This window comes from Squalius cephalus (assembly GCF_949319135.1).
Source record: "Squalius cephalus genome assembly, chromosome: 13".
Lineage (NCBI taxonomy): Eukaryota > Metazoa > Chordata > Actinopteri > Cypriniformes > Leuciscidae > Squalius > Squalius cephalus.
Genome location: NC_137134.1, coordinates 20,676,931 through 20,702,611, shown reverse-complemented (window position 1 = coordinate 20,702,611; position 25,681 = coordinate 20,676,931). Strand labels below are relative to the sequence as shown.

At 34.5% G+C, this 25,681-nt stretch overlaps 3 protein-coding genes across 3 annotated transcripts; all 3 read left to right on the top strand.

Moving 5' to 3' along the window:
• Nucleotides 1–15: 15 nt before the first annotated feature.
• On the top strand, nucleotides 16–5,285 carry atpaf1 (ATP synthase mitochondrial F1 complex assembly factor 1). Its single transcript, XM_079889542.1, has 9 exons — nucleotides 16–246; nucleotides 335–443; nucleotides 638–685; nucleotides 777–839; nucleotides 948–998; nucleotides 1,168–1,215; nucleotides 4,136–4,231; nucleotides 4,310–4,417; nucleotides 4,502–5,285. The coding sequence occupies exons 1-9, from the start codon at nucleotides 38–40 to the stop codon at nucleotides 4,676–4,678; spliced, it is 909 nt and encodes a 302-aa protein (XP_079745668.1). The 5' UTR covers nucleotides 16–37; the 3' UTR covers nucleotides 4,679–5,285.
• A 705-nt stretch (nucleotides 5,286–5,990) lies between these two features.
• On the top strand, nucleotides 5,991–12,463 carry rab3b (RAB3B, member RAS oncogene family). Its single transcript, XM_079891576.1, has 5 exons — nucleotides 5,991–6,201; nucleotides 6,823–7,047; nucleotides 8,496–8,614; nucleotides 8,693–8,817; nucleotides 10,372–12,463. Exons 2-5 carry the CDS (start codon nucleotides 6,823–6,825, stop codon nucleotides 10,554–10,556), a joined length of 654 nt encoding a protein of 217 aa, XP_079747702.1. The 5' UTR covers nucleotides 5,991–6,201; the 3' UTR covers nucleotides 10,557–12,463.
• Nucleotides 12,464–12,989: 526 nt separating this feature from the next.
• Nucleotides 12,990–25,197, top strand: nrd1b (nardilysin b (N-arginine dibasic convertase)). Its single transcript, XM_079891485.1, has 31 exons — nucleotides 12,990–13,072; nucleotides 13,285–13,460; nucleotides 14,361–14,547; nucleotides 14,620–14,701; nucleotides 14,783–14,936; nucleotides 15,029–15,102; nucleotides 15,180–15,275; nucleotides 15,364–15,486; nucleotides 15,579–15,636; nucleotides 15,754–15,827; nucleotides 16,908–16,977; nucleotides 17,188–17,265; nucleotides 17,355–17,475; nucleotides 17,586–17,644; nucleotides 17,880–17,934; nucleotides 18,036–18,140; nucleotides 18,222–18,345; nucleotides 19,342–19,428; nucleotides 19,507–19,626; nucleotides 19,703–19,754; nucleotides 19,870–20,020; nucleotides 20,107–20,234; nucleotides 20,311–20,473; nucleotides 20,558–20,589; nucleotides 21,942–22,080; nucleotides 22,175–22,222; nucleotides 22,311–22,363; nucleotides 22,450–22,533; nucleotides 22,625–22,832; nucleotides 24,131–24,220; nucleotides 24,369–25,197. The coding sequence occupies exons 2-31, from the start codon at nucleotides 13,300–13,302 to the stop codon at nucleotides 24,591–24,593; spliced, it is 3,201 nt and encodes a 1,066-aa protein (XP_079747611.1). The 5' UTR covers nucleotides 12,990–13,072; nucleotides 13,285–13,299; the 3' UTR covers nucleotides 24,594–25,197.
• The last annotated feature ends 484 nt before the right edge of the window (nucleotides 25,198–25,681 follow it).

Genomic DNA, 25,681 nt, shown 5'->3' with positions numbered 1-25,681 from the left:
GCATATTTTAAACGTGGTTCCGCCCGGACACTCATAGATGTTGGACGGGGAAAAGATGGCGGCGGCCATGGTACAAATGTCATGTTTGTACCGTGGGATGTTGGCGGTCAGGGCCACTGGCATCCGACCGCTGATTCCAGGACTTGTGCCATCTCACTTCAGGGCGTTTTCCATAAAGAAAGAACCGGAGTTAGAGGAAAATCCGTATTATAATAAATATGAAGAGAAGATCAGGAAACTGCGCAGGTGAGGAGCTGTCAAATGCTGCTGATGTGGTTTCTATACAATAAAATAATGTCAAGCATTAATCTAGTTTGTACTCCTGTAACATCAGTTCAAAACCTCAAGAATATAAAGCCCGACTGGAGAAGCGCAGTGAGAAGAAGACGGAGCCGCTCGGACAGTCCAGACAAGCTGAGTTCGTGAAGTACATGGAGAAAGAGGTGATCACTGATGAGCACATTTACAGTTAATTCTACAAATGTATTGAGTGAATTAATTCTAATTTAGTAAGAATTCAAATACAAGTTGTTTTGATTTAAATGCATATTATATATATATATATATATATATATATATATAAACATAGACATATAATGTACAAAGACATAATTTGCTCATGTTGTCATATTTGTAGTTGGACAAACGTGGTAAAGCAGGAACTGGGGGCTTCACCAAAGATAAGGTAAGAAATCAAACCTCATTAGTATTTAATTCCATATTGTGCATTTTGAGACTTGCATTTTATTATTTGCAACTTTTTTGTTATTTTATAGACGTTAGGGTCTCTTCTTAACCTTGATATGGTTCAGGAGAAATCTGGATCTGAAATTGCAGAGGTAAGAAAAATATTCATAGAATGACACATTTATTTCCAGTCTGCGCTAAACTGTAAAATAATTTGTAGAAAGATTAAATAGACCCAAACTCTTTACTTTGTTGTGCAGCTTTGGATGCAGCACTTCTCGAAGAAAGACACAATTAGTGCCGTCATACCAGTGAGTTCTGTTTTATATGTTCTCTTATCAGTCCATTAACAACTGTTTTTGCTTTTTTTCAATGCAATTCAATCTATTGTGATGAGAAGTCAAATTTTAGATCTGATTTTGTCTTCAGATCGATAATGTTTTCACCAGAGATGAATAACCTTGTAATTCTCCATTATAGGGCTCAACATTTGATATTATGTTTGGCCGTGCCAAATCTTGCCCAACGGTAAGAATTTTAATACTCTGAAACAGAAAAGGTGAAGTAATTGTTTTAAAATGGTCAAGTAAAATGTCATACCACCAAACGATAAACCCTGCAAAATGCTAAATGGCCACTTAGTGGCAGTAGATGCTTTCAATAGTGGTTTCAAGATTGAGGATTTTCAGTGTCTTTTGAATATCTTGATCATATCTGTGGCAACCGAGAGAATATCAGAATAATGTGATATTCGGTTCCGTTAATGGTTCTCACCATAGATGGCAAAAAAATGTATGACGTCTCTACTTCCTTCCACTGTAGAAAAATTAGGCCAAAATATCCCAGTAACAGTCGTTGATGATTATGTAATTTGGAGCCTGAGTCTACGCAGTAGTGATCCTGAGATGTGTGATCCCGCTCACACCAGACTCAATCGCAAACACAGCTGTCAATCATAATATATCATCAAATAACTGGGATAACTAACTAAAACCAAACTTTTTGGAAAAAACGAACACTCGAACATATGTCAGCGTGATAAGAACTACCTAAAATGACACAACCCATCTTCGGAATTGGCTCACGTCTCATTTGATTACATGGAGAGGGCGGGGCTTATGACTTGCACTGCAGCCAGCCACTGGGGGGCGATGGAAATGTTTTGGCTTCACTTTTCAGGACGTGTGCGGCACATAGTTCTCACGCGTGCGTTCTTTCACCGACTGAATACAGAGGCTGTGTTCGAAATCGCCCTCATTCACTGTTCCCTACATTACTCCACTAATATAGTTCACTTGAAGGAGTGATTGAAAACGAGTGAGTGACTTGCATAGTTTGTTTGCTGTTTATGATTATTTAAAGCTTAGCAAACTGGAAGCTCCAGTAGTAATGGAAAGATTTATCTTGAACTCTGTCATGGAAACTATGTATAAACCTTAATTAAACAATTTAATAATCAATTAATACCTGTATGATATTACGCTGTAGCCACATTGGACCAGTGGTTTGGAAAAAGGATGGATGGATGATTCAGCTATAAACGCCATCTTCTGGTCAGACAAGGGAATTCATTCAGTGCGTCTCTCGCAGTGCATTATGGGTATTTTCTAGCCGTTGAGCGTACATCGGTTGTACAATTGTTATTGCGGTGCATTGTGGGATTGAATGAGTGCACTCGATAACATCCTCTATGGTTTCGGACACCACTACAAAGGTCTGTTCCCTCAAATAGTGCCCTATTTAACGGTATAGGGGGCGATTTCGGAGTTTCTTGCATTCATTATTCAGTGGCGTGTAATGCTGCTAATGAATCTACAGTGCAAAACAGATAATAAATAACTGTTATGAAATGGTTCTTTTTAGTGAATGAAAAACATACTTACTAATTTAGTTAGTTAGTAATGAAGCGGTTCTTTTTAGTTAAAGGGACACTAGGTAACTTTTTTACCTTAACTGAACAGCTTCGGAGTCAGTGGAATGGTTATATTACTTATTTCAGGTTGAATGGTGGTGGTTTCGCACCCCCCTGGTGCCCGAGAGCGGAAAAAACTCACTTGCAACTTTGGGCCGGCGGGTCGGCGTCAGGAAGTATTGCGTGATATCAGGTCTCGCGATGTAACGAATTGCTTGACGGCACTGCACACGTACACGCCCCCATTCAAGCACCGGCTAGCTATAAGCGAAGGGCAATGATAGATTGAGTTATGGCTGAGCCTGTAAAAAAGAAGCAGAAAGCTAGGAAAACTTTGTCGGAGGACCAACGAAAGAGGAAACGGGAGACTGACCGAGCAAGAAGTCAGACTCGAGTAAATATATCGGACCGGCTTTTTCAGAATGGCGAGAACTGAGAGAAACAGAAGCCTGCAAAACGGATGCTGACCTAGCTGCTGTTGCAAGTATCTTTGGAATAAACTGTGTTTAATATTTAAATTTCAAGTAATTGTGACCTCAGGATGTTTGCTATTGTCTGTAAAGGTTTTTATTATGATCGCTGTCTGTTACGGGCTTACTAGTACGCTAGATACTATAACTTTGATGTTAGCATTGTCATTAGCAAACACGTTTGATTTCTGTAGTTGTTTGACCGTTCCTCTGTAGGTTTTATTTGTGTAACTTGCACTTTTATTTTATGTCACTAAGTCAACGCGTCTGATAATAGGCAATAAACATGTTGCACATATCATGATCGAGCTAGAAAAAACGTTCTGATGTTTTCTTAGACAAGCAAAGGTAAACCGTCATTCTACCAGATGAACTTATAGACCTTGCTAATATAACTTTAGACAAATATTAACCTCCGATATATATATTTTTTATGCTCATGCCCACTCTCCCAAAAACAAACAAACACGAAAGCAGTAGTTCGCCTCGTTCATATCGTTCGTTCCCGGTAAAAATACTAACGTTAGTATGCATGACAACACAATAAAAAAAAAAATCGCCATCAGTTGGAAATAAAATATTGCTTTACTTGCCTCGGTAGACATAACTGGTTTTGAAATAGCCGTTCCTCTGATCAGCTGGGCTGCTCGTGGCGAGGGGGGAGGGACAACAGTTCGTTTTTACGACAGAGTGTTTGAAAGCATTTACTACCAGACACTAGGGGGAGCTTCGTAGAGAAAAAACACTCAGACTTGCCTGGTGTCCCTTTAATCAAACGTACAATGTAACCAGTGTAGTTCGATTCCTGAAGGAATGACTTATGAGTCGGTTATTCGCAGCGTGACTAGTCGTTCAATTCTCAAATTAATTACATCAGTAGTCTGATTATGAGTATTTTAATATGTAATATATATATAATCGAATTACAAGTACTTAATTTTTGTAATCTGATTACATTATACAGATTACATGTAATCAATTACTACCCAGCACTGTTCACCAGCATTTATTTTGCCTTAAACTGAAATCCACTCAGTATTAATGAGTTTTGTCAATCTTTGTGCAGTTTCTGTACGCTCTACCCCAGAGGGAGGGCTATGAGTTTTTTGTCGGCCAGTGGGCTGGTCTTGAGATGCACTTCACATCTTTAATCAATGTTCAGGTATTATATTTTTAAATCTTTTAATATAAATTCCACACTGTTTTCTGGTTTAGGTACTAAAAATGGCTTCTATTTCAGACTATGGGAGAAAATGCACCCAGCCAGCTTATTTTATACCACTATACAGACCTGCAGAAGGACAAAGGCATCGTGCTGATGACCGCTGAGATGGATATCAAATTTGTGGTAAGTTCAATGAAGTTACTAAGTAAAACAAAAAGCTAACTATGTAAATTTTAATTCTTTTTTTTTTTTTTAAACCTCTTTCAGACTGTCCACCAGGCACAGTGCTTGGCCAATCAGGTGCAGCTGTTTTACGGAACGCAACGGCTTGAGACTTTCCGATTGGTCGAGAACTTCAACCACCAACCAGAAGAGTTTAAACACATGTCTATGATAGCAGAACTAGAACAGAGTGGTATTGAACCAGCAGTCACTACAAACTAATCCTAAGGCATTAAATATTGTGTTGCCTAATGTGGACTGTCGCCTTGGGAAAGAAACGCTCTTTAATTATGTATGGAGTCCCGTGAGAGTCCCGATAAGAAGATATGTGTTGTCTTTCAGCATTTGTGAGATAAACAGACATGTCAACAGACAAAATACTGACACAAAATACTGTACTCTTCTGTGTTTATGATTTTTTTGTGCTTGAAATACAAAAAGGAAGCTTATTATTAGGATGCCATTAAGATGCCATTGATATGGTATGTCTCCCACAAAAATAAGTAATCTTTATTACATATTTATGGATCCACTGTGTGGTGTTATTCATAATAAAACTTCACATTTTGGCAGTACCTAATTCTTTATTTTGCATATCATTACGGTAACCCTTTAATTATTTGAATACTTATGGCGTGCATAAAAATCAGAAAACAAAATACAAAAGTGACATGTAGTGAAATGATGCTTCATTTTGTCTTTTAATTTGCTGATGACTTTTAACCAAATTACCTTAAGGTGATTTTTAGTGAATTTAAGAAGTTCGCAATAATGTTTCAAAAAGGTTTGACTTCATTTTGAACTGTTTAATAAATAGTGTATAAAAGGCTGTGCTAAATTGTGAATAAGCTTGCCTTGCTTTACTTTGCCCTTGAATCTCGACTGTATTCACAACACAGTATAAGGGCCTTTTTGCTCTTATAATACGTTTATTTGTTGACTATACTGAGGACACATTTTTTATAAAAATGTTAATTCATGAAATGTCATCCTTCCGCTAGAAGATAGTTCCTGACAGAACGTCGCTGTGAGTTCTGGGCATATGGTGCACAACTTTCTCGTTTCGTGCGGTTTCGTGTCATAAAGAGGTTTTTGGTTTTTTTCGCAGGTGAAATCCGGTTATTTCAATAAGATTTCACACCATCTGGGATCATTTCGCGTGAGGGCGAAAAAAAATCTCCACAAACTTCGCAAAAGAAGTAGCGCGAATTTCACACCATCTGGGATCATTTCGCGTGAGGGCGAAAAAAAATCTCCACAAACTTCGCAAAAGATGTAGCGCGAATTCCGCGACAACACCCAAAAAAGTTGATTGTTTTGAAAGTGATATTTTATCATTTTAAAACTTTTTTGGGAAAAGTGTGCTCTTATACCTTTTTATAATTTTTTTTATTTTGTTATTGCTGGGGGGTTATATTTTTTCTGTCTAATATAGTGACATTAAAAGTGTCACTGTAAGCTGAATATGAATCGTTTAGCCTACATTCAGCGTTGTAAACGCAGGTAAATTGTCGCCAATGCCCCACCCAACTGTACACAGCGCCCTTTCAAATAAACCCGATGATAACTATCCATTTAACCGCTTACATTCGCTAGGCTACTATACGCGTTAACACGGGCGTCAAGCAGGCGTTTTGTGCGCGTTAACAGGCGAGTCAGAGAAGACGCGTCGTCAGGTGCTGCAGCGTCCATAAACGCCCACCTAGAACAGCACCAGACGAGATAGAGCAGCGCTTACATCCGAGGTGAGCATCTCCATCATATGCCATTGATTCATTGACGGGTGCTTGTCATTTATGGATGTTTGTCGGTGAATGTCGTCCGTCAAGATGTCGTTATTGTCTCAATGACAGTTGTGAATGAGCTCGTGTGTTTACAGTACATGGTCAAAATAACATCCTCTGATTATGCAAAGATATGTATGCTTGTGAATGACTATAGCTGAAAATATTCACTTGTATTTGGACCTGTTATGTTGATTTTGTGATGCTTTAACGATGTTCTTGCCAAACAAACCAGTGTAAAATGAGATGAAGGCTCGATATTATGCATTGGCTTATGCATCATCAAGACTTGTTTTGATGATACATAGACCACACAGCTGGTGGTCCTGTTTTTTAAATGTATTTTATTTTTAGTAGATGCTACTGCATCTCAGTAACAGGGCTGACACCAGTCTTTATTCTTGTCTTACCATGTTTATGTATGTGTGTGTTTGTGTATATTTCTATATATAGGCTATATATACACACACACACATAGGCACACACACACATTTCAGTATTCACTATTAGTAACAGGGTTGATGCAGTCTCGACTCCTGCTTAAACCTTTACCTGTATTTATACTTTTGTCCGTGTTCACAGATGGCAAAAGCAGACCAACGCTTTGGGCAGAGAGATGGATCTGATCAGAACTTTGACTACATGTTCAAACTCCTGATCATTGGCAACAGCAGTGTAGGAAAAACCAGCTTTTTATTCAGATATGCAGATGACTCCTTTAGCAACTCTTTCGTCAGCACAGTCGGCATCGACTTTAAGGTGAAGACCGTTTACAGGAACGAAAAGAGAGTGAAGCTCCAAATATGGGTGAGTGCTGTAGCAGGTTTATTGGTGTAATTAAATCCCTAATATTGCATGAATCATGCAATATGTGAATGAAAATGATGATATTTTTAGCCCCAGATTGTTTGTTGTTCTAATGTGATTGGCTGGCATCGTTAAACGCAAACTGCATCCAGCTGCATCCATCCTCTTCCTTCCACATTCACCTTCTATCAGCCTGTGATTGAGAGCCATCTTTTACTGGAGGAAAAGAAAGCAAGCGCCTTCTCCCCCCCCCACATGCATCATCGATGCTGGTTGTCATGGAAGCAGCACTCCATACTGCTCCCTGGCAGAGAGAGATCCTCATAGCCAATTAAAGCGGCCCCTGAGGGTAAGGGGGCGGGCAGAGTTTTCGAAAGCACACGAGCACCGGGGTGACAAGTATGACACAGCCACAATGTGTGATCATTCATAATCTGGGCGTATTGATCACAAGGTCTTAAAAATAGGCTCTCATTCAAAACAGCTGCAGGGAAACTGGCACCAAGTCGAACCAAACAAAATGGGCTTTGAATAATCAAGGGCCCAAAATAGAGAAATTACAACCTTTCATTTAGTTTGTCCTCCTCATGCTTGATAGCTATTGCATTCATGGAGCATTGAAGGTCATGATACGTCACACTGTTATAAATAAAATGCCACCAAGGTGTGTAGTGAGATAAAATTAATAATTTAATTAAAAAAAAAATATATATAATAAATTAAGATTAATTTACCATTTATTTTTATATATTTGTAGATTAAATAAAAAATAATAATGTAATAATCTCAATAATAAATTGAGATTAGTTTGTAATGAGATAACTGTAGCCTATTCATTTTTACATTTTTCTGAATAAATAAAAATAATGAAAACAATTGGAATGATTAAAAAAATAATACAATTAGTTAGTAGATAACCAATACACAAAATATTTTTATTTTTAATTTTACACACATTTAATATATTAAGAAGCCACACAATTTAATTGTGTTGTAGGTGGTTGTCAGGGTGTTGCTATGTTATATATTCTGGTCTCTAAAGGGTCACAAAGGATATCACAATGATAGCTATAACGCTGAAATTTGAATAATTGTTCTAATTCTTTGAATATTTGAGACCTTCTACGAGAAGTACACCCTACAACTATAATGATAACGACACACAGAGGAATAATAACATTGAAATTCCCTTCTGAAATTTGAACATTTGAAAAAAAAAAAAAAAGATGAATGACAAAAACATTGACAGCCAATCAGAAAGTCTTTAAAGAGCTCGAGCATTTAAAGCAGCTGAAGACAGAACGACAGAAGTGTTATTGTCCGTCTGTGTGAATGCTAATATAGTTATTGTTGTAGTTATCTTAAAAGTTATAGTTATTTGTGTGAATGGCCTTAAATCTATGTGATTTTTCCAAAGCATGTCATTTTCTGTGTTGTCTATACTATAGGATACAGCCGGACAGGAGCGGTATAGAACTATTACTACAGCTTACTACAGAGGAGCCATGGGCTTCATCCTTATGTACGATATCACAAATGAAGAGTCCTTCAATGCAGTGCAGGACTGGTGAGCAGTTTTAATACGGAATCCATAGGTTTTTGTCCATAATGCACTGATATACCATAAATGACCATTTCCTTTCAGGGCAACACAGATTAAGACCTATTCATGGGATAACGCTCAGGTTATATTAGTGGGGAACAAATGTGACATGGATGAGGAGAGGGTGGTGCCTTCTGAGAAGGGGAAACACTTGGCCGACCAGTTAGGTAAGTTATGTGCCCAATCTTTAAAGGAGACCTGTTATGTCATTTTTCAAAGTCTTGATTTTGTTTTTGGGGTCGGCTAGAATAGGTTTACATGCTTCAATATTCAAAAAATCATTCTTTTTCACATATTTTACATTGTTGCAGCACCTCTTTTCCCCAATGTAAAAAAAAAGTTGCTGCCTTAAATTTCTAAGTTCAATCAACTTGAATGTTTGAGTCATTTCAACTTAAATTACATTAAACTGACTTTAAAAACGAGTTGAACCTAGACAAAAGTTGAAAATTGCTTATTTCGATGAGTTAAAGCAATGTAAAAACTATGGAAGCTTGTTTCCGCCACTGAATAATAAATAAATAATAATAATTGCGACTTTTTATCTCACAATTCTGACTTTTTTTCTCACAATTGCGATATATCAAGTCAGAATTTTGACTTTTTTTCTCAGAATTGCGAGATATGAAGTCAGAATTGTGAGAAATAAAGTCGCAATTCTGAGAAATAAAGTCGCAATTGCAAGATATAAAGTCGCAATTCTGAGAAATAAAGTCGCAATTGCGAGATATAAAGTCGCAATTCTGAGAAATAAAGTCGCAATTGCGAGATATAAAGTCGCAATTCGGAGAAATAAAGTCGCAATTGCGAGATATAAAGTCAGAATTGCATGATATAAAGTCGCAATTGCGTGTTATAAAGTCAGAATTGTGAGATAACTATTCTGAGGTAAAAAAAAAAAAAAAAAATCGTCTTTTTTTTCCTTAGAATTGGACTTTATATCTCACAATTGTGAGTTTATATCTCACAATTCTGAGAAAAGATGTCAGAATTCTGACTTTATAACACGCAATTCTGACTTTATAACACGCAATTGCGAGTTTATATCTCGCAATTCTGACTTTATAACACGCAATTGCGAGTTTATTTCACGCAATTCTGACTTTATATCTCGCAATTCTTACTTTATAACTCGCAATTGCGACTTTATTTCACGCAATTCTGACTTTATATCTCGCAATTCTGAGAAATGTAAACTCGCAATTGTGAGATAAAAAGTCGCAATTATCTTTTAAAATGTTTTATTCTGTGGCGGAAACAAGCTTCCATAAAAAACATATGTTGTCATAACTTATTGATCGTATCATTTTTCACAGTGCAGGAACGCTCTGTTTAGTTCCTGTTCCCTTCTGAAACGCGCAGTGTGCTCTGATTGGTCGACTGTACCTGTGTGTTGTGATTGATCAACCGCTTCAAGCGTGTTTGGGAAATATTACATAACCGCGGGTTTCAACACACTACTAACGCAACTCGGCTAGGCCTCGTCCCCTTAATTATGCATATGCCTTGAGCAAGAATTATTTAAATGTGGAATATTATGTCATGTCCGTTCCCGGAAGAAAACTTAAGACTACAGTCGACTGCAATACTGATGTTGAGAATAACTGGAGTGACTTGTGCTTTGTAACAACATTACACACTAAAGAAAGTTGAAAATGTTAGAAAACCATAATATGACCCCTTTAATCTGATTCATTTTGTATTTGGATTCTTTCTCGCAGGGTTTGAGTACTACGAAGCCAGCGCCAAGGAGAACATCAACGTCAGACAAGTATTTGAGCGCTTGGTCGACATTATCTGCGTGAAGATGTCCGAGAGAGTCGATACGGATCCACCCATAGTTACCGGTGCCAAAACCACCCGACTAACCGATAAACCTCCCCAGCTACCTCAGAATTGTTGCTGATTTCTCTCTCTACTCATATGCCAACCTATCAGCAGCGGATCCGATGTCGTCTGGTTTAACGTTCTGTTGTATGCCGATCGGAACCGACCTGGGGTGCGTTTCCTGCGCAAACAACGTAACTCACCGCTTAACCACCGTAGTATGATGCATCGTTAGAGAAATTAACTAGTTAGTCACAAATATTTCCTGAAATCATTGTAACATGGTTGCACTTCCATTGTTTGAGCAATGTTGGGTCAACAATATAGGAAATGTATGACGTCACACACAGGTAGTGGAGAAATAACTTCTGCTAATGAATCGATTTAACATCGCTATTGATGTCAGATTATCATAAACACAATTTTGTAATTGCCGTACGTTTCATTCAGTCAGGAACTTTCCCACAACGTAATTTTTCTCAGAGATGCTACACTGTAAAAAAAAAAAAAAGTTGCTGCCTTAAATTTTTAAGTACAATCAACTTGGATGTTTAAGTCATTTCAACTTAAATTACATTAAACTGACTTCGAGTTGAATCTTGTATAACTTGAAAATTGCTTAACTTATTTTGATGAGGTGAAGCAATGTAAAAACATATGTTGTTATAACATGATCATATAATTTTTTTTTTACAGTGTACAAACATTGCATCTGAGGACCACTTAAATATTTTTGTTCCCTTCATTTGATGTTTGATTCATCGCGGGTTCCCTCTTCATAATCCAAGCTTCCCTTACGCGTTGATGCACAAGCACACATCAAAAGCGCTAAAATAAGTAGAATTAAATGTACATGCATTTAAATTTCATACTAACAAGAAACTATGCTTCAAGCCGCAAGTCGAGAGCTGTAGTTCTAAACTCACAAAGTTGAGTTGCTTCGTTAAACTATGTTGGTAAACGATGGAAGTTGCGACTACAGTTGGCTAACGATTGCGTTCGGGAAACACACCCCTGTTTGTTTGTAGCTGTCAAACATGTGAAGTAGTTCAGTAATAATAGTACACTTCTACCCTAATCAGTCCATAGGAAACTTAACGCAGGGACTAGAGCAAAGCACAAAAACTACTACTTGGCTCTCAGAACTTCAGTGTTCACTGCCGAAACTAGATTTAAAAACGCAATCTGTGGTGGCACAATCTCGCTAATTTTATGAATTATATATTTAATGTAGTACTTTAATGGAGGTAAAATGGTGGATAATCTGTTAAAAGGCACAAAAATAAACTCCGACTTTTGCAAAATGGCCATTATGCAAAATTGAGTTTTCAGGGTGGTTTCGATTCTCTGATCTGATTGGATCAGAAGCAGATGCACATTGTATGTTGGACTCCATCTATTAACTGCTGGCACAGTAATATAAGCACTTGTTTAAGCTATCTTCACGTTGAGAGGAAAAAAATGATTAGATCCGCAAAATAAAATTCATGTCTTGCACAAAAACACAACATTAAATTCACGTTAAACTTAGTATTGCCAGAAACCACATGTTACTGTTGTGTGTAATAATAGACTGAACACAATCAGCACATTTCATAGTCAGGCGTTGTTACAAAAGATATGATTCTTCACTCAAATCCTCAAGAAGAAAGTCGAGATTCATCGTGAACTTGTGCCAGGATGTTTATATTTCAGAAACCTGTAGCAAATCCTTGTGGGTTCGTGTATGTATTATCTACCTTGGTTTTTTATCAAGTGATGTATGAGTGTTTTATGTAATTATAGTCAAAATTATTCCAAATGAGATATCCCCCCCGAGTAGATATTTATTTTTATGCTGCTGGAATATATAGTTGTACCTTTGCTGTCAGTGTATTTTGATTTGTAGACAATTTGCACTGGGGCGTACAGTGATTGTACAGTTGTGAATGTTACTTTTAGATGCAATTTGTAACAATAAAAGCACAAATCACATATAGTAATGCTAATATTTATGTACTGCGTCTGTCATTGAATGTGATGCTGATAGCCAGTATATTGAGGATACTATAGACTATATATGATAGCAAACAAAAATTGCTGAAATGAAATAAACTTATTTGACACTAGGCTATATTTACTTAAAAGTCACAAAAGACACTTTAGTTTTCACAGTGTTAAAAGATTAAACAACCTTAATTCATGGTCTTATATTAAACAACAAATATTTGTGTGTTATTTTGTTATTTGAATTTCTGTAGCAGTGTTATAAGTATTTCTTAATATTGCACTATATAAAATGTTAGTACTTTTATGTGCTAAAGTAAATGTAAGTTTTTCATCTTATGTACATATTTTATTTTAATTAAGTGATTTTTAGGTTTACTTTTAGTCAACAACAACAGCTCTGTTCTGAACCAGATCAACCTGTTTCTAAATCAAACGCTTATAAATATTTAATTTTTCACAGCGCCGGTCGCTCGACCAATCACATTGGTTCTTGTTTTTTATGCCACGGTGTATCAGCCAATGAGATTTCAGTGTGTTAGGTGTTCTCAACATGAGCGTTAACGGCGCAACATCCGATCCGTAATCCATTCGACATCAGAAAGGAAGGTAATATGTTACTTAATTGTATTCAGAAGTTTAATTATTGAAACGTTTTTTTAGTGTTGTGTTGTCTTAACGCAAGTCCTGAAAGGGATTAGTAGCTACTGGAGTTTTGATACAGAAGATGGCGTAAAGTGTATTCGTGACAGGTGTCAATCATGTTAAATGAACTGCGCGTCTGCTCTTGGACACTAATAAGTGTGGTTTGTCACACGCAGAGTGTTTGAGTCAAAATGCCCCGAACTTCCAGTGGACCTGCCTGTGAAGTGTCCGGTCCAGAGAGCGGAGAACCTCCACCAGCTCGAACTGAACCACCAGTCTCCCTCTCCCAGCCAGAGTCTGATCAAAGTGACCCGAGAATAATCAAATCACCAAACGACCCGAAGAAATACAGGTAACAAGACATTTTATGCTATTATATCTATAGTAAAAATATCAACAACAACAATTAATAATGTATGAATGTTATATGTAGATATATGGTAAATAGATTGAATAAAATAATAATAGTGATTAATAACAACAATTGTCATATTCATACTATCAGTCTTTATATTAATAATAATAATAATAATACATTTATAAATATATTTTTATTTTTCACATATACATTGTATCATTGTTATTAGTAAATATTCTATATCTATATCTATCTATATATATATATATAAACCATTATTGAATAAATCTGATTTATTATGGATATTAGTTTATTTATTTTATTTATATTTGCATTATATTATCAAATTCATATTTAAAATAAAATTATACATTTTGAAAAAATATATGATTATTGTCTTATTTATAATTTAATCATTCAATAATAATAATAATATATTCATAATATTTATATTATTTTACAGCATATAAAATAAAATGTTATTTTATTTATATAAAATTATTATATCAAGTGTATTTTTTAAATTAAATTTATGAAATTGTTAAAAATTGTTGTCATTTTATTTTTATTTTTTATTATTATTTTTTTTTTTACATCAATTAAATGTTATAAGATAAATTAAATAACAGTTTAAATAAAAATAAAATATTAAAAATATTATTAAAACCATATTTGGAAAAACTTGTTTTGTTATTATTCGTTTTTATTTATTATATTTGTATTTATTCATATTATCAAATGTATTTTTAGAAATAAAATGTATTTAAATGTTTTTTTTTGTCATTTAAAATATATATTTTTTATTTTAATAATAATACATCTCTAATTTATAAATATATATATATATTTTTAATTGGTTCTTTTTCTGACTAGAAGTAATTAAACCTTTTCCAGGTACATTGAGCTGAGCAATGGACTCAAAGTGCTACTCATATCAGACCTCACCCAATCAGAGAGTGGCAAAGAGCCGGCTGACGAAGAAGAGGAAGAGAATGTTGACAGTGAGAGTGCCGATGAAGACAGGAATGACGTGAATAAATGCAGTGAAGCGAGGAAGAAGAATTGCCGTTCAGAGAAACAGGTGACTGTCAGTTTTTACAGTTACTTCATTTATAAATAGATGTAATACCCAATATGTTATATCTTCCCTCAGTCCGCAGCTGCGCTCTGTATCAGCGTGGGAAGCTTCAGTGACCCTGCGGATCTACCTGGTCTTGCCCATTTCCTCGAACACAGTGCGTTGATTGACAGCAAGGGGCCATTTATTTTATTCTTACCTTTTTATTTCCTTTATATTCACATTGTTATTTTTCCAGTGGTCTTCATGGGCAGTGAGAAGTATCCGGACGAAAATGGCTTTGATGCTTTCCTGAAAAAACACGGAGGAAGTGACAACGCCTCCACGGACTGCGAGCGGACCATCTTCCAATTTGATGTTCAGAGGAAATGCTTCAAAGAAGCACTGGATCGGTGAGCTAAATATTCAATTATCAATCACATATTCGTTTATTTTAGGGTGAACCGCCCCTTTAAAAACCTGCACTTGCATTATTTGTCCACAGGTGGGCGCAGTTTTTCATCTGCCCCCTGATGATTCCCGATGCAGTTGACAGGGAGGTGGAGGCCGTAGATAGCGGTCAGTAAAAACACGTCACTGCTGACGCGTATCAAAGTTAACAATGAAATGTAATGTAGCTAAATTCTTTTTAACAGAGTACCAGATGGGCCGACCATTAGACTCTAACCGCAAAGAGATGCTGTTTGGAAGTTTAGCAAAAGCCAGTCATCCGATGAGCAAGTTCTTCTGGGGTCAGTCAAATGTTCATAATGTTCTGAGATTATGCCAAACAAGAGAATGATGGTCATGATATTTGTCCATCCCTTGATATTTCACCAGGAAATGCTCAAACACTGAAAGACGAACCCAGAGAGAAGAATATCAACACTTATGAGCGTCTGAGAGAGTTCTGGAGGAGATTTTACTCTGCTCATTACATGACGCTCACTGTGCAGTCCAGAGGCAATGAGAATAAATCATTTGTCTCTGAATTAATACAGTACTATCCTCATATTTACATCAAGGGTCTAATTTTGGACACTTTATCCTCATAGACACACTTGATACCCTGGAAGAATGGGTGCGACTGATCTTTATTAAGATCCCAAACAAGTACGTATACTAAACATATTTAATGATATTGTTCATATTTCATATTTCTTGCTATTTATGTCACACAGGATTTATTTTAATGTCATTTTTTTGTCTTTTCTTTTTTTCCCCCCACAGTGGCCAGCCACGGGTGAATTTTTCAGACCTTCAGGATCCATTTGATACCCCAGATTTCAACAAGCTTTACCGAGGTAGCGTTGGATTTCAGATTGTATTGCTTGCGTCAGTTAGGTTACCTAGAATCTTTTTAAAAAGCTACATTGAACCTTAATTGAATGTAATATTATAAGTTTTAATTTAGTATGTAATTTTTAGTATTAAATATTTATTTACATTTAAAAAATATGTAATAAAACTAAATTAAATATTAAATATAAATCATGCAATTTTAATATATTTTTGTTTATAATTATAATATTAATATTATCAATCAATATTACAAATTAATATGACAACAATAATGCTTTATATTATTATTATGAAAACATATTTAAATAAATCTTTTAAAGGAAATGGTTACTTTGTTATTAGTTTTTTATTTGACAAAATTGATAATTGATAAAATAAATTACTATTGTTTTTATTTTTGTTTATTTTATTATTATTTGTATTATTATTATTATTATTATTTTTATAAGTTGTAGTAGTAATAAAAGCATATTGATATACATTTCATAAAGTAAATAATTTGTTATTATTAGTTTTTATGGTATTTATATTTAATGATATTATCAAAGGTATATTTGAAAATAAAATAACATTTATAAATTATTGTTGTTTTTATTTTGTTATTTTAATAACAATAATAAATGGAATATAATAAAAGCATTTTTGAATAAATTTTAAAAATCATTTTGATTTTTTTTAATATTTAAAATTAAATTAAAATAAAGAAATTATATAATATAATATAATATTATTATTATAATTTAATATAATATTATTATTATATTGTATTAAATAATATTATATAATAGTTTTATACAAAAAAATTATTAAAACTAAATTAAATATTTAAAACATTATTTATATTTACAAGTACATTTTAATATAATATACCTTAATATTTATATACATTTATTTAAATAATAAAATGAAACAATTTATTTTAATCACTTGTGTTTAATTTAATGCTAACTGTTGAACAACATACAGAGTTCATACTGAATATCATTATTCATGATTCATTGCCTCCCAGATCTAGGCCTACTCATGTGTTGGTGAATTTAAATGAGCATTTGGAAGCTTTGATAACTAAGTGTCATTTTCAGTGGTGCCAGTGAGAAAGGTTCATGCGCTGACCATCAGCTGGGCTCTTCCACCTCAGGGCAAACATTACAGGTCAGTAACACATCCTGACAGCTGTCAAAATCTATCCACTATGTAAAAGTGTTTTACCTTGCTGAGGTCAAGATAGCGAAGTATACTCTGCTTAAAAGACCAGCATGGGCCACCAAGCTTCTTAACCTGGACGTAATGGCATAATAGTACAAGTTTGCATTAGGCTAATGGCAATAAAGAGTGTTTGTGTTTGTACATGTTGGGATATAGAGTGAAACCCCTGCATTACATTTCCTGGCTGATTGGTCATGAAGGAGCTGGAAGTGTATTGTCTTTACTCAGAAAGAAGTGAGTTTGACTTTCTGTTTTTTGACTGTTCATCACCAATGAATCAGTTTGAATCAAATGAGATGAAATGAAATGCTCTGTATCTGAAGGTGCTGGGCTATCGGTCTGTTTGGAGGAAACAGTGAGACGGGTTTCGATCAGAACACCACCTACTCCATCTTCAGCGTCTCAGTCACCCTGAGCGACGAGGGCTTCCAGAACTTCTTCCAGGTCTGAAAAACCCTTCATGTTGGCTCAATGAAGTCCTCAGTTGTATGTGGTGTGAATCCTTTTAATTCCTCATTATATCTTAATAATGAAATGTTTTATTGTGGTTGTAGGTCATTCATACAATCTTCCAGTATCTGAAGATGCTTCAGTCTATTGGACCTCAGCAGAGGTGGGCAGCAGATCATTGAAACCTTCTGCTTTATGCATTCAGTTAGAAAAGGATTTCACAGCCTGATGCTGAATATGAAATCCTTTTTACAGTAAAAAGGGTTCTTGAGAAGAAAATAATCTCTGAAGAACCTTTATTTTTAAGAGTTGGTTTAGATGATGTCCTTCAATCCTGTTGGTTTTGTTAAATACAAAAACAAAAACCTCAATATTCTCTTGGTTATGTGTTTTCTCAGAATCTATGAGGAAATCCAAAAGATTGAAGCCAATGAGTTTCACTATCAGGAGCAGGTGACCTGTTTTTCCCTCATTCTCTTGAGTGAAATCATCTAAATTCATACATAGAACAGTCACAGGCCTTCAACTCTCATGTTTATGTTTTTTTGTACCAGACGGAACCAATTGAGTTTGTGGCGAACATTTGTGAGAACATGCAACTTTTCCCAAAAGAGGACTTCCTGTGTGGAGACCAGCTTATGTTTGAATACAACCCAGAGGCATGGCATTGTCTTTTGGACTAAACTAGTAATGCTAAATATTTTATGACTGCTGTTCTGATGTTTAATCTGTCATTGAAGGTCATCTCAGCTGCTCTGGCACTCTTGACCCCAGTGACGGCCAACATATTACTGCTGTCACCCAAACATGATGGTCTCTGTCCGCTAAAGGAGAAGTGGTTTGGGACGCAGTACAGTGTTGAAGGTAAACCACAACAATAGATCGGGGAAAGGTTTGGCTTTATTTTTAGGGATCCATAGACGCATAAAATTCTGATAAATACTGTTAGATGATAACCAATATTATTAAAAGATATTAACTTCAAGTTCAATATAGTTTTGGCTAAAATATAAATGAAAAATAATACACTGAAAAATAAACTTGCATGATGATATTCTCACAGAATTAAAATAATCTCATATAAAGCAGAATAAATAAGTTGGCTGCTTTTTATATTCGTAAGATATGATAATGCAAATAGAATTCAAATTATGGCTTATATAATTAATTTTATCACCAATAATTGATAAATGGACAATTTTAAGATTGTATATTATTTTGTTTAAATAAAACACACACACACACACACACACACACACACACAAAAAAGAAATATATATATATATATATTTACATTTTTATTTTAAATGCTTCAAGAAATTAGTGGTGGATGGATGGATGATAGAAATTGATGGATGATGGATGGATGATAGTTGATGAATGGATGGAGGTATAGATGGATGGATTATAGTTGATAAATGGATGTATGATAGATTGTTGGATGGATAGATGGATGGATGATAGTTGATGAATGGATGGATGATAGAAAGTTGATGGATGGATGGATGATAGATAATTGATGGGTGGATGATAGATAGTTGATGGATGGATGGACAGTGGATAGATAGATGGGTAGATAGTTTGTGTCATAAATATATAAATAAAATGAAAAATAAATAAATCTACAGTATATGAATACTAACAACATTTTTTTTTTTTTTTATGTGGCACAAATAAATAAAATATTCATTAATCTATATCTATACCTTATGATCTAAATAATCTTCCAGTATCTAAAAAAAATATTGTTTATAATAAAGAATGTAAATTATAATATTGTCTGATAACCAATATGGCACCGATATATCACGCATCAGTTTATTATGTTTGCCTTAATCATGAAGTGTTATACCTACACAGATATTCCACAAGAATACAGTGACCTTTGGGCTGGAGATTTCCCGCTGAACCCTGACCTCCACCTCCCAGCTGAGAACAAGTTTATAGGTCAGTTCCCATTCCATTCACTGGAGGTTCATTCCTTTCTTTACAACAGTTTTCACCTCAGTCCTTACCCATCCACAGCCTCAGATTTCACCCTCAAAACAGCAGACTGCCCTGACACAGACTTCCCAGTCAAAATAATCGACAACGAGAGAGGCCGTCTGTGGTTCAGAAAGGACAACAAGTTTAAAATACCCAAAGGTACCTTAATAATGAGAGAAAGTCAATGAGATAAACCCAATGGAATATCCGTAATTATGTCTGTATTTTCCGATAGCTTATGCACGCTTCCAGCTGCTCACTCCAATCATACTGGAATCTCCCAAAAAGTGAGTTGTTCCTCAACAAATTGAATTCATAATTCTCTACCAATCCTGTAAAAAGGCTCAAATTCTTTGGAGATCTGCCACATTATGCATGGAGACTTTTTTTTTTCTCTCCCAGTCTGGTCCTGTTGGATCTTTTTGTGAATATTCTGGCTCACAATCTTGCGGAGCCGGCATACGATGCAGTTGTGGCTCAGCTTGAGTATACGTTAATTCCTGGAGACCACGGCCTGTTCCTCAGACTCAAAGGATTCAACCACAAACTGCCTGTGAGTTCAATAGTGTCTCTGATTCTTTTTGAATCGGTCTCTCAGATGAAATTGATTCATTTGAACAAACTAATTCATTTCTTTAGTTGCTTCTGAACCTGATCGTAGACCACCTGGCCGACTTCAGCACCACTCCAGATGTGTTTAGCATGTTCACTGAGCAGCTGAAGAAAACCTACTACACCATCCTCATTAAACCAGATCAACTCGGAAAGTGGGTAATCGCAGATTTCAAACCATCTCCGATCTCCGTTTGCATCATTCAGTCTCATCACTGTGTATTATTTCAGAGATGTGCGACTGCAGATTCTTGAGCACCGTCGTTTCTCTGTGATGCAGAGGTATGAAGCCATCATGGCGGACATCAGCGTGGCTGATCTCATGGACTTTGTGAATCGCTTCAAGGCCGAGTTACACATAGAAGGACTCATACAAGGAAACTTCACAAGTACCGTGAGTCTTATTGACGATTTATGTCATTTTGAGCAAGTGTTTACACTATAAGCACTCATTTTTGTACAATTTCTGCACAAACAGGAATCCAAGGAATTTCTGCAGTATTTTATAGAGTAAGTTGTCTGCTTTTTACATTTGTTAGATGTAAATATAAAAGAAGTAGAGTATAATTGAATTATTTGATGTTATATAATGTTGCCAATAATGGTAATGTGTTACATGTAATGCGCGTTACATTACATGGTTACTTTTTGGACATAAAATAACAAAATGAAATCACTTTTTATTTATTCACAATAATTACAAAATTCTACTTACAAATAGTTAATTTTATTGATTTTATAAAACATTTTTTTGTTAATGTTGAGGTAGTGTGTTACATGTAATGCGCGTTACATTACATGGTTACTTTTTGGACATAAAATAACAAAATTAAATCACTTTTTATTTATTCACAATAATTACAAAATTCTACTTACACATAGTTAATTTTATTGATTTTATAAAATATATATTTTTTAATAAAGGTAAGGTAGCGTGTTACATGTAATCCGCGTTACATTATTAGGTTACTTTTTGGAAGTAAAATAACAAAATAATATCACTTTTTATTTATTCACAATAATTACAAAATTCTACTTACAAATAGTTAATTTTATTGATTTTATAAAATATTTTTTTGTTAATGTTGAGGTAGCGTGTTACATGTAATGCGTGTTACGTTATCAGGTTACTTTTTGGACATAAAATAACTAAATAAAATCACTTTTTGTTTATTCAGAATAATTACAAAATTCTATTTACAAATAGTTAATTTTATTGATTTTATAAAATATATATTTTTTAATAATGTTAAGGTGTTACATGTAATCCGTGTTACATTATTAAGTTACTTTTTGGAAGTAAAATAACAAAATAAAATCACTTTTTATTTATTCACAATAATTACAAAATTCTACTTACAAATAGTTAATTTTATTGATTTTATACATTTTTTTTTGTTAATGTTGAGGTAGCGTGTTACATGTAATGCGTGTTACGTTATCAGGTTACTTTTTGGACATAAAATAACAAAATGAAATCACTTTTTGTTTATTCACAATAATTACAAAATTCTATTCACAAATAGTTAATTTGATTGATTTTATAAAATATATATTTAAGGTAGCGTGTTACATGTAATCCGCGTTACATTATTAGGTTACTTTTTGGAAGTAAAGTAACAAAATAAAATCACTTTTTTAATTTGTTCACTTTAATTACAAAAAGTTCTACTTAGAAAAATGTTTATATATTTAAAATATATATTTAAGAATTACATTATGGGGGATGAGGCGCAAACGGATGTGCAAAAAAAAAATTGGGTTAGTTACATGTAGAATTGATAGAATAATCTCTTTTTAAATTAAGTAACATTTTTATCTATTTATTTACTGACAAATACAACATCTTTGGTGTTTAACAGCAAACTCCAGTACAAAGCTCCTCCAGCTCCACTTCCTGTCCTGTTCAGAGTGGTGGAGTTACCACAGACGCACCACTTATGTAAAGTCCAGTCCCTCAACACGGCAGACGCCAACTCAGAAGTCACAGTATACCATCAGGTATAGTAGTCCATGTGACTATTTCAGATCTTCTGAAATTCTTTCAGAGCTTTATGTAAGGAACATATCCAAAACATTGTTGTTGTTTTTCCAGACAGGACTGAAAAACTTGCGAGAACATACGCTGATGGAGCTGCTTGTGGTGATTTGGGCCGTCGCTTAAACTGAAAGTATATGTATCGTCCTTGTTTTTTTAATACCTAAATGCACTTTTTTTGTGTGTTTGCCAGATGCACATGGAAGAACCCTGCTTTGATTTCCTGAGGACAAAGGAAACTCTAGGGTCAGTTATAAAGCGCCGTCCTTCAGACTGTGTTTCCATGTGTAAATCTTTCTTCTTCATTGGATCTTATTCGACTCTTCCTTCAGGTATCAGGTGTATCCCGCCTGCAGAAACACCTCCTGTGTCCTCGGATTTTCAGTGACCGTCGAGACTCAGGCGACCAAGTTCAGGCAAGGTTTATGTGGAAAACTAGATGTTTATCTTCTAGTCCATTTCTCAATGAATATCAATAACATTTCTTTTTGCCATGTACTCTCATAGCACTGACTTTGTGGAAGATAAAATTGAAGCTTTTCTAGTCAGCTTTGGGGAGAAAATGGTTAACTTATCGGACGAGGCTTTTCAAACTCAAGTGAGCGCTCTGATCAAGCTGAAGGAGTGTGAAGACACGCAGCTCGGGGACGAAGTGGACAGGAACTGGTTTGAAGTGGTCACGCAGCAGTATGTCTTCGAGAGGCTCAATAAAGAAGTGAGAAATCTTTAATATTATTAATGGTACCATAGCGGTTGTCATCAAGTGTTACAGATTATCGCATCAGCCCATACTGGATAATTGGTCATGCTAATTTCCTCTATTTTTTTCATTTATCTTCCGTCACTTAAAGTTAATCATAAAAAAAAAAAACATCATTACATTTTTCATACTGTAAATTATAATGTGATGCCTTGATTCACGCATTGAAAATGACTGATTTTAGTTTTCAGTGTTTTATTTTTTTTAATTATTTGGATAAAAATTGAATTTAATACAGTTTATTTCTTTCAAATCGCCATTTTTTTGGTTAGTATTAATATTAATTTATTTAGTAATAGTTTTTTTGTATTTATTTCAACTCTTGAAGCTACATAAAAAACTAAATTTAAAGCTATAGAAATATAAAAACCTAAAAACTGAAATAATAAATTCATTTAAGCTAAATAGAAATATAAAAAAACCTAAAAACTGAAACAAATAAATCTATTAAAGCCATAAAAATGTATAAGTTCATTAACGTGAAATAAATGAATTGTATAGAAATGTAAAATCCCCAAAAACTAATTGAAAAAATGACAAAAGCACAAACTAAAATTGAAATAAAAATGGAAAAATAATATTCAAAATATGAATTACATTTATTTGTGCCTCAAAAAGATTTTTTTATATATTTAATCCACGTCTCCAATGTTTTTGTTAGTCTTCATTTATGTATGCCTTAATTTTTGTAGCACATAAAATGACTAGTTTTTTATGTTTTATTTATTTAAAGGAACACTCCAACGTTTTTTAAAATAGGGCTTATTCACCTTCTTTCCTACATTTAGATAGGTGGGCAAATGCATTTTTGTCTCAGTGCATGCGTTGTTTTAGTTTGACAGGGTCGGCGCTAGCTTAGCTTAGCTTAATGAATGGAATCCTTTGTTGCCAGCTAGCATGGCCTGAGTAAAAGGGATCTAAAAAAAAACCCCACCTAATTACTTCTTGTGGCCTGCGTATTCACAACAAGTACAAATAGCGATGCAGATTAACACTAGGCGATTTCCTAGGCAGAGATTGACTTGGGACTATATTAGGGGGAAGCACAGGCGAAGCACTGCTGCTTAGGCGAAGCACTGCTACTTGGGCGCAGAGATATCAAAATAATTTATTGGTTGTCAGATATAACATTCTCAATAGTTATGTATAAAAGCTAACATTTTAATGCCGGTGCATTTCTATTCTAATTCTTTCTTCTGAATATTTGAGAATTGTATTCAGTGAGAATATCACATTGTTACTCTACCCGACAGATTGAAGTCCTGAAAGATGTCACCAAAGATGAACTGGTGTCTTTTTTCATGGAGCACAGGCATGCAAACAGTAGAAAACTAAGTATACATGTATGTATGTTATGTATTTGTTTCTGTTATAATCTATTATTTAAAAAAAGGGCCTTTTGAATTTTTAAAGGGTCGTTGAGACGGTAGAAAATGGTCATGAATGTTGAAACTGTTGATCATCTACCAAATGACTCTATGATCCATGCAGGTGGTTGGATTCGGAGAGAAAGAGAAGGAAACCCACGGAGATGATCAATCCTGTTCTGCCCCGGAGACTCAGGATGTAGAAATAAAGACGTCCTCATATGGGAATGTGTCGGAGCTGATCTTCCTCCCCGCCTCGCCCGTTCTCGCCAAAGCCACCATGATAACGGACATCCGCGCGTTCACGTCTTCCCTCAATCTGCACCCCTACCATAAAATCCTCATGTAGACTGAAACACGGATTCACGGCTACCTCTCTGAAAACTGTGGAAAAACACTTTCTGTCTGTCTTAATCGATTATGTTAATGGAATAGAATAGTTCACCCCAAAAATCTAGGTGGATTTCGTCTTTCAGCCGAACACAATCGGAGTTATATTAAAAAATATCCTGGCTCTTCCCAGCTTCGTAATGGCATTGAATAGTGTCATCATAGAAGTAATCCATACGACTCCAGTTGGTTATTAAAAGCCTTCTGAAGCAAGGCCATGGGTTTTTGAAAGAAACATATCCATATTTAAAACTTTGCATTTATTCAAGTGACACATAAGAACTCTATTGTTGGAGTAATTCAGTTTTTCCATGTATTTTAGACGACAAAAAAAATCAAATAGCACATATACATGTTTTAGATTATCAGGGATAAATATATATGCATATCATTAATATTGCAGTCTTACTTTTTTAAAGTAAGAATAACTGTGAAGAAAAATGTGGAGATGTGGACGCAAAGCCTTATGTCAAATTTGGAGGATGTGGTATTTAGTATGTTTTATTCAGCAGTCTAACAATTAAATGTTCATTTTAATAATAAAAATTGTAATTTAAAAAGTTTTTTTTTTATGACTTTTTGTTTTTTAAAAAAAGAACAGGCTAGCTGGTATTTTTCTATACTACTGTAGTATTTATTAATGTTTTTTATTATTTTATTTTAATTTTAGTTGAACTTTTAGTAATTTTGTCTTTTTTTTTAATGTTTTTTTTTTGGGGGGGGGGGGTATAACTTTTTTTGATCAGATTTAGATCTTTATATTTCTATATAGCTTTTTATTTAAATTTTTAAGGGTTTTATATTTTATTTATTTCTTTAGATTAGTTTATATGTAGCTTTAATTTATTTAATTTTTTTATACTTCAACCTAATTTTATTTCAGTTTGTTGCCAAAGCAACATTTCTAATATTCGTTCCAGTTTTTGTTTTTCATCTAATAATTTTGTTTTATTTTACTTTATTTCAATTACCGAAAATTATTTTTTAGTTTTAGTTTTAGTTTTAGTTAGCAGCAGCAACAACAACGCCGGTGGCCAGCAACCAGTT

What these genes read in the sequence shown, in the direction of transcription:
- rab3b (XM_079891576.1), top strand. Translation starts at nt 6,823, where the DNA reads ATGGCAAAAGCAGACCAACGCTTTGGGCAGAGAGATGGATCTGATCAG. An exon ending in TTCAATGCAGTGCAGGACTG is followed by an intron (nt 8,615 to 8,692) that starts GTGAGCAGTTTT and finishes ATTTCCTTTCAG; the next exon opens with GGCAACACAGATTAAGACCT. An exon ending in ACACTTGGCCGACCAGTTAG is followed by an intron (nt 8,818 to 10,371) that starts GTAAGTTATGTG and finishes TCTTTCTCGCAG; the next exon opens with GGTTTGAGTACTACGAAGCC.
- atpaf1 (XM_079889542.1), top strand. Translation starts at nt 38, where the DNA reads ATGTTGGACGGGGAAAAGATGGCGGCGGCCATGGTACAAATGTCATGT. An exon ending in GTGCCAAATCTTGCCCAACG is followed by an intron (nt 1,216 to 4,135) that starts GTAAGAATTTTA and finishes ATCTTTGTGCAG; the next exon opens with TTTCTGTACGCTCTACCCCA. An exon ending in AGATGGATATCAAATTTGTG is followed by an intron (nt 4,418 to 4,501) that starts GTAAGTTCAATG and finishes AACCTCTTTCAG; the next exon opens with ACTGTCCACCAGGCACAGTG.
- nrd1b (XM_079891485.1), top strand. Translation starts at nt 13,300, where the DNA reads ATGCCCCGAACTTCCAGTGGACCTGCCTGTGAAGTGTCCGGTCCAGAG. An exon ending in ATTGCCGTTCAGAGAAACAG is followed by an intron (nt 14,548 to 14,619) that starts GTGACTGTCAGT and finishes ATCTTCCCTCAG; the next exon opens with TCCGCAGCTGCGCTCTGTAT. An exon ending in TTTCAACAAGCTTTACCGAG is followed by an intron (nt 15,828 to 16,907) that starts GTAGCGTTGGAT and finishes TGTCATTTTCAG; the next exon opens with TGGTGCCAGTGAGAAAGGTT.